Source organism: Hibiscus syriacus, unplaced genomic scaffold, assembly GCF_006381635.1.
Source record: "Hibiscus syriacus cultivar Baekdansim isolate YM2019G1 unplaced genomic scaffold, ASM638163v2 tig00112738_pilon, whole genome shotgun sequence".
In the NCBI taxonomy this organism is placed as follows: domain Eukaryota; kingdom Viridiplantae; phylum Streptophyta; class Magnoliopsida; order Malvales; family Malvaceae; genus Hibiscus; species Hibiscus syriacus.
In genome coordinates, this window is record NW_024063392.1 from 3,437,543 (window position 1) to 3,446,343 (window position 8,801).

At 32.7% G+C, this 8,801-nt stretch overlaps 2 protein-coding genes across 2 annotated transcripts; one reads left to right on the forward strand and one right to left on the reverse strand.

Annotated features, from left to right (window-relative positions):
• The first annotated feature begins 2,671 nt into the window (after positions 1-2,671).
• On the forward strand, positions 2,672-3,477 carry LOC120182919. The gene has a single exon (XM_039187745.1). It carries the CDS (start codon positions 2,672-2,674, stop codon positions 3,473-3,475), a length of 804 nt encoding a protein of 267 aa, XP_039043676.1. The 3' UTR covers positions 3,476-3,477.
• A 3,212-nt stretch (positions 3,478-6,689) lies between these two features.
• LOC120182791 (pentatricopeptide repeat-containing protein At1g08070, chloroplastic-like) lies at positions 6,690-7,614 on the reverse strand. Its single transcript, XM_039187659.1, has one exon. The coding sequence runs from the start codon at positions 7,001-7,003 to the stop codon at positions 6,725-6,727; it is 279 nt and encodes a 92-aa protein (XP_039043590.1). The 5' UTR covers positions 7,004-7,614; the 3' UTR covers positions 6,690-6,724.
• Positions 7,615-8,801: the final 1,187 nt, after the last annotated feature.

An 8,801-nucleotide genomic window follows, 5' to 3' on the forward strand; every position in this document is an offset into this window, starting at 1 on the left:
TCGAGTTGCGAAAACAAAATTCATGTTGCGATTTAGAAAATCTTGCTGCGAAAAGGAAACTTGTGTTGCGAAAAAGAAATTCGCGTTGCGAATTCATAAATCGAGTTGCGATTGCAAAAACTGAGTTGCGAATTTGAAAACTGTGTTGCGAATTTGGAGTTCGCGTTGCGATTTCGATATCGCGTTGCGAATTTGTTGGTCATTTTCGCAAATCCAAAAAAAGTTGGTTAAAATCGTATATTATAAAGCATTTTCGGTCACTAAAGTTATTTTCTTTATTTGTAATACATGTAGGCTAATTATTAAATGTTAATGTTAATTTTAGAATCTTTTATTTTAGTCACTTATGTTTAATTATATATATATATTATTCAAAGTGAGTGGTGGGAGAAAACTTTTTAAAAGAAAGATGTTTGTGTGAATTTTTTTAATTTTATTTGGGAATTTAGAGGGAAATTATGAAATTTTGAGAATATAGGGAAATTGAGAATTTAGAGGGAAATTGAGAAATTTAAAGGGAAATTGAGAAATTTAGAGGGAATAGAAAAATTTGGGAAGTTGGCGCCAAATATACTGTCTAACAAGATATTTTGGGTTAATTAGGCTCATGCTCCTCCAACAATCATCATGTTTCCACTTGTATTTTATTTTTAATTTCTTTTATTTTAATCATGGTTTAATTGTAAATATCTTCTTAAATTTTCAATTCGATGCAATTTATAGAAACACTATGCATATACTATATAAAGTATATAGTTTATATAAACGGTATAGTTTATATTTATATTATTTTTCATTTATGTTATAATTGTTAGATAATGTTTTGTACAAAAATTAAACGATATAGTTTATATTTATATTTTAGAGAATTAATCACGTTTAATACTAATATTCATTTATTATCAAATTAATTATTATTTTATTACCAAAATTATTTATATTATTAATTAGCTGACTCTATTCCCATGTGTAATAGGGTGAGAGGGAGGTAAGTTAGTAGCCTGCCCCCAACGCCAGGTTGAGAGCAGCTTCCGTAGAAGACCTCCGGCAGTCAGAATTATGAATTGCCATTAACATATATTATATAATAAATACTTTTATTATTAATATTATTTTTTCTTTATATAAATTAAATTATATTAATTTTCCTTTGCATTATTAATAATGTTTTATCTAATTTACATTTAAATAATTTTATTAATTTTATTAAATAATTTTATATAATAGGTCTATTTATTAATATAATTATCATAATAAATATTTTATTATAACATTTAAAAAGTAATCATATTAATATTTTAATTACATCATAAGTTTAAAAACTGATAATTTATAAGATTTCTATGGTAATATATAAGTCAAATAAATATCAGATCAGATAATTAACAAGTCGGATCATTTACAGGTCAGGTTAAAAACATGTCAAGTTGAAAACAGGTAGGGTAATACCAGTTATTTACCAGGTCAATCTCGAGTTCGGGTTCATATCAGTCGGATGCAGTTCGGGTTCGGGTATCATATTTTCGGTTCAATTCAGGTTCATGTCGTTCTCAGGTCGGATGCAGATCGGGTTCGGATCCACAATTTCCAAGTCCAAATCGGGTTCAGGTCAACACCAGTTCCGACTCGAGTCGGTTTCGGATCACCGCAGAGCAAGTCAAAAACAATTTTAACTAGAGTCAATTTCAGTCAATTTTATACGTCTGGTCAACTTTTTACAACCCTACTGTTAGTTTTACAATACAGTTAGTTGGTTCTGTTGGGCAGTTAGAATATTTACATGACTTTATATAAAACGATGGATTGTGTAAATTAATGATAAGCTGATAAATTTTTTCTATCTTTGACGTGCCTTTAATTACTTGCCATATCCTCCACATGTTCATATGAGATGCGTGGTGGATGATAACGAGTTGAATTCGATTAGATTTTTTTATTCATTTAATCCGATTAAGAAATATATTTATTTCATTTAAGTCCAATATGATTTAAAATCATATTTATATCATTCAATTTTATATTCAATTTTATTTAAGAAATATATTTCTATATGAATCAAACTCAACTAGAACTTTAAGATAAAAAAATTTATTTCGATCAAATCTGATATGAATATATATAAATATTTATATTTGATAAAACATGAACTTAATTAACAAATTATAGTAATTATCATAAATTTTATAATAAAATATTATACTATTACTGAGTCAAGTCGAATCAAAGAGATTTTTATTCTAAATCCAAATTCAATATTCATTGTAAAATTTGATCTCACTTAAATTTTCATTATTATTTTTTTAAGATAACCATGAAATTCATTAACCAACGATAGCATTGTTACAATAACATTAGATAACCAAGTAGGAGAATCATATGTAAAAGACAGGAGAAATTAGTAGAAGCGTAGTGTGCCAGAGTATGCACTACAATATTAGCCGAACGTCGGATAGGGTGGATATTATAGTCGGGATGGGATTCAATGAGGTGTCGTGCATCGGCCAAGATGAAATGAATAATAGACAAGTCGGATCGGTGGTGAATAAGCTGATTTACGACATTAATCGCATCACTTTCAACGATAACTTTCGAAAATCCCAACTCAATAACTAGGCGAAGACCAAAACAAATAGCTTCTGCTTCAATCATACCTACATCCCGTGGTCCATCAATGCAAGTTGCTCGCCCTGCTAGAAGTAGTCCCTCAGAATCTCGTACTATCGCTCCAAGGGAGCCATTGTCCAAAGGGCAAGCTCCATCCAGGTCACAAAACTCGCCTATGGCTTCCGCTAATAACAAGAGTGGACAGAGGATACGGAACCAGGAACTATTGATGCTGGAGTTCCAATTGCAATGTTTCTTAAGCAGCAATGTATGTATTGCAGGCCATTCCTTGGGGGCTGGTTTTGCTTTACAAGTGGGAAAAGCATTGGCTAAAGAGGATATTTATGTGGATGCTAATTTGTTTAACCCGCCCTCTATTTCTCTAGCTATGAGCTTAAGAAATATAGGAGAAAAGGCGGGGTTTGCTTGGAAGAGACTCAAGTTGATGCTTCCTTCGAGCAGTGAACCTCGGGCCATTGGTGTTGAAGGTATCAAGGATAACTCTCTAGGTCTAAAGAATTGGTTACGTCATATATATGGTGAGAAGGCTTCAGTCGGATTGAAACAATGGGTGCCTCACTTATATGTGAATAATAGTGATTACATCTGTTGCCACTATACCGACCCTGACAGACAAGATGAAAATGATGCAGACAAGGAGAATGTTGGACCTTCAAACGGACAAGCTGAGCCGAAGTTGTTTGTGATGTCGAAAGGGAAACAAACGTTTCTGGAGGCTAACGGATTGGAGCAATGGTGGTCGGATGACTTGGATCTCCAGCTTGCTCTAAATAAGAGCAAGTTGATAAGCCGGCAATTGAAGTCCTTGTACAGCCTCCCAGCTACACAAGTTCATAGAAGGCCAAGATAACAAAGGGATGGCTCGGTTTCCAAATATCTTTCCTTGACTTTCAAAATAATGTGTGCATGTTTTTTTCAATATGTTGGTTTGTCTGCTTTCTCTATTTATATCAGAAAATGTCCATTTCTCAGAAATATAAATACAATCATTATATATATTCTTTCATTGTTCTTTACATTTGATCTAAAATGTTTCATTATACATATGCAGCAATCAATGATGTCAAGGCTTAATATAATAATTCATAGTCAAATAAGCTGGCCTCCTGTTCAGTCATGGTGGAACCTGTATACCAAGAATACGGCTCATGATCATCAGCGTCAAAAAGCCAGGACTCGATATTCCGGTATGCTCGCCAATCCGTATGTCCTTGGCTTGCCAACAAAGGCACATGATCAAACATCGACATGTCCTGATCAGCCGTCTTCATCAGGCCACTTTCTTCATCTGTTTCTTCCAACTGAAATGCTTGCTCAAACGACTCCAACGAATCCAAAGATGTCGTGGTGATAGCAGGGGCAGCTATTTCAATGTTTTCCATGACGGGAACCTTTTCGACTTCTATGGGTATATCAGTATGTCCTTGGCTTGTCAACAAAGGCACACGACCAAACATTGACATGTCCTGATCAGCCGTCTTCATCAGGCCACTTTCTTCATCTATTTCTTCCAACTGAAATGCTTGCTCAAAAGACTCCAACGAATCCAAAGATGTCGTGGTGATAGCAGGGGCAGCTATTTTGATGTTTTCCATGACGGGAACCTTTTCGACCTCTATAGGTATATCAGTAATTTGGCTCTGATATCCTGTTAGCTCTTGAACAAGCTGCTTGAAGCTTGAGCTGTCTGTAATGTAAACCTTGGGCCTCAAAACTTTGATCAGACTGTGAAGTTGTTTCTCTTTCGTTTTCGCCGACGCCCGACTTTCCTTCTTCTTCCTCATTGTTTTTGTTTCAGGAAAATCCTAGTTGGGGGTTGGTTGCATGATCAATGAAAGGATCTGACAGCAGAGTTATATATAAATATGAAGTTTCCAATCAATTGGATATAGATGTTTGCAGGTTATGGACAAGAACCTGGTCTCAGGACACCACGAAAATATGCTGAAAATGATGTTTTTTCCCTTACCAACCAAGACCAATGACCAATGACCAATGACCAAACCTTTATTTTCATGTGAGATTTTCTTATCTCATCATCAACCTGGAAAGTCATGTATGTCAATAAATTCCAAGTTTTGTACTTTGCATTAGGAGGATTAGCAATCAATATTTTATATATATATATGTATGGTAAGTTCTGTTTACAAGTATCTAAGTCCATATTACAAGTAATAATAAAATAATTAATGAATCTTTGAATAATACAATTAAGTATTATATATTTGTATAAGAGTTTTTGGGCTAAGAGAAGGAAGTAGAATCAAATATTGAAAGGGTTAATTGGTTTATATAAAAAAAAATGCTATATTAAGTATTTAAAATTTAAAAATTAGAAGGAATAAAAACCTTAATTTTATTAAGATTTTTATTAAAAAATAGAAAATATCCAAAATTACAATGAAGATTTACAAGTATAACTGTAAACCTAAACTAAATTATAATTAAGACATTTTCCTATAATCATTAATATAAAAATTAACTACCTAGATCGCACAATGACCAAAGAAGGAAAAAGTTAAAAAATCATAACCAAAATACTCGAACAAAATAAAGATAGGAACAAATCTAACTGTATCGGCAAACGACGTGAGAAAACTATCCACGAACGCAAAACGCGTATCTAAATCAATCCGAGAATCTAAAGTAGGAAAAATCAGTATGATAACAAGTAAGTGTCATCTTGATTGGTCATGACGATGTCAAATCCAACCTTAAAAAAAGATAAACAAAAACAACGACAAAAAAACCGAAAACTGCCAAAAGATAGAGATAAAATGTCACAAAGACATAGATAAACATGTCATAACGATATAAGTATTCCTAAAAATCTAAAAAAGATAAAGAAAAATAAGACAACCGACGATCGACAATCAATATTAAAATTGGTATCGTCGTCGACTAAACAAAATCAAAGAAAAAAAATAATTTAATTTATAAAAAATAACACAAATTGTAAAAAAAGAACAGGAGGGGGGGGGGGGAGGGGGAAGAGAGAGCGACTTAATTGATTAAGATTTAAATAAAAAAACACATAAACATAAAATATCAATATACTAAAAATTTAAGAGAACTGCTACCCCTCTCAACTCCTTAGTAGATTCGTCGTTGCTTAGACTCTATTTTAGATATTTTTACGTAAATAAAAAACACTAAAATTTAAATTTAGTTTTTATGTTATATTTATAAAATTGGATTATTATTTTTGTTTAAAATATTAATAATTGTTATAATTTTTATTTAATTTTAATATTAATTGTTGTCTTATAACTATAGAAAAGGTAAAATATTGTTAGTCTTCTAGGTTTATAGTATTTTTATTAAATTAATAAAAATTATAAACGTAAAAGAAGGGATGCTATTTTTATTTAGATCGATAAATTAATAAATCAAATATATTAAATCGGATAATTTTAAACGCCAAAAGTTAATATTTCTTCAATAGCCCTAAAATTAATACCTAAGTTTAACTTTTTAATCCAACAGATATTTGCGAGTTTTAGCCAATTAAAAAAAAAGCAAACTCCAATTCTTTATTAAATAAAGAATATTAAATACCAAATTTAACTTTAAAATTAATTAAAATGTCTAATTAAATAAAAATAAATAAAATATCAAATTAAGCTCTAAAATTAATTATTAGATATTGACCCTTTGTTTGTTATGAATTCTAATGCTGATTTTTCACTTACATTACATCTCTCTGGCTCCATTTGGTCCGTGAACAGTAAATACTTTTAATTATTATTTTTAAAATATTTACGATAAGTCGTGAGATTCAACCCAAGGCAAATGACATTAATTACTCTTTAATACCAAAAATCTATTCCATAAACATTTGATAATTTTGGACACTATTTATATAATAAGAAAAATAAACCATATAAATAATCATTTTCGTTTAAATTTTATAAATTTATAGTAATTGAACTTAATAAATATAATATACGATCACTTTCGTTTCATTTTAATTAAAATGTTATTATTAATACATTAACTTCTGTTTGTTTAATTTTTATTTTAATTCTTAAAATTTAGATATTAAAAAAACCATAAACCTAAAATGATTTAGAAATAAAATATTAATTTACTCTTTTTTCTATAGGTTTTCTTCCTCAAATACATCTTCTCCGTAACTTCCCCTGTTCTCCAAATGCTTCCCCGTTTCAAGAGAACCCGACTGAGCACAAGCCGACAGGACCGTCACCAATGTGTTTTCATTAAGCACAACATTCGCTCCAGAGCCTCCAATCATCTCTTCGAAAAAGGCCAATGCTTTTTCGTATCGACCGGTCTGGACATACCCCGCAATCATCGCATTCCAGGACACTACATCTCGAACAGGAATTTCATCGAAAAGTTCACGAGCACTTTCCATATAACCAATAGATATATACCCAATTATCAACGCTGTGTAAGAGACTGCATCTCTCAAAGGACTTTTATCAAACACCAAACGCGCATTACCTAATTCACTAAGTGAAGTATGAACAAAGGCATCAGAGTCAAGCCCAAGCTTCAAAACCTTTCCAAAGCTTCAAAACCTTTCCATGAACCTGTTCCCCATTTGGATACCATCCATTTTCGCGCAAGACTAAAAAACGAAAAGGAAAGTATAAGAATTCGGGACAAGACCGGACGTTATAATTTTAGCAAAGAAATCCAAGGCGAGTTCAGGGGATGAACTCAAGGAAAGCCCTCTAATCATTGTGCTCCAAACGACTTGATTAGGTTCATCGATAGATTCGAAGAGGGAAAGCGCATAAGGCAAGTCACCCGAAGGCGAGACGGCGCAGAAATCGATGAGCTTGCTGAGAGCGAACAGGGTGTGGTGTAGGCCGATCTTGATGAAGTGGGGGTGGACTTGTTTTGAGGGTATGAATGGATTTGCTTTTGGAGAGGAGGGAGAAAGATGGGCGAGCTTGGAGGAGCTTGGAGGAGCTTGTATGGAGGATCTGAAGGAGTGAGGAGATGGAGAGGGAAAGTAGATACCGGTATATAGGGTAAATTATGTCAGCAGTTCCTTTGTTTCTGACAACTAATTTCTTAATTAAGTGTATGTGATTTTAATATTATCGGTTCATCCGATTTAAGTCTCTCAAACGGTTAGTAATATGTGACATGATAATTAAAAAATCATAAAAAAAACATGTCAGGCTGCCATATATTGTATACATGTGGCATTTTCAGAATTTTGAACGTTATTATTAATTCTAAACGCCAATTAACATGTTAAATTAAGATAATTAAGTCAATTTAATTAACTTTGAAAAAAGAGGAATAATTAAAGCCGCTAAATGTTATTTGATTCATTTAAACAAAATCAAAACAAATTGTAATCCCCTCAGACCGATGCAGATAGCCCGATCCAATCTGGAGTGTCACATTAGGGCCACTGGAGCGACCCACCTAATCACATGTACCATCCTTTGCAAGCAACGCCAGAAGAACTCCTTTACTGAAATCGATAGCTGCATTGGTACAATTCTTTTAACCGGCAATGATTAGTAATAGAGTGAGCTTCAGAAAGCTCGGTAACACAGAACTACCAGATGATGCATCATGACATGCAGATAATTGGAAAACCATATAATTTCCTTATTGAATCTGACGTATACCAATTTGAGGAATAATCTGGGGTTTCATTAGTAGTCCATCGAGTAGGAGCCATGAAGATCACAATTCATAGGAAACATTTCATTCTATCACGTTTTCAAGAGTCAAAAAGGATGTCTAGTGTGTTCCAATCAAAACCAGTGAAAAGATATAAATCTTTTTAACCATAGTAGGTATAATAAACGAGTAATAGTTCAGTAAATCATCATAAAATCATAATGAAGTTTCACTTTTGAAACTCGTAGTTTAAATCCTTTTCATGTACACCATCCACAGTTCCTCAGAACTACGTCCGTAGGGCTTACCTTAAGCACACAGCATAAAGGAAGCCAATCTAAGGATAGGCTTTAGGGCCTGTATCCTTAAGTCCGTAAGTCCGTAGGGCTTACCCTAAGCACATAGCAAAAAGGAAGCCAACCTAATGGAGCATCTTGGTGCCCGTCACATTAGGTCCGTAAGGTTTACTAGCTATATCAGAGCTATACCTCCGTAATTCAATCCAACCAAAAATCAGTATTTCAAATTACAATTTATGCATTAAGTATATTTTCCATAAATCT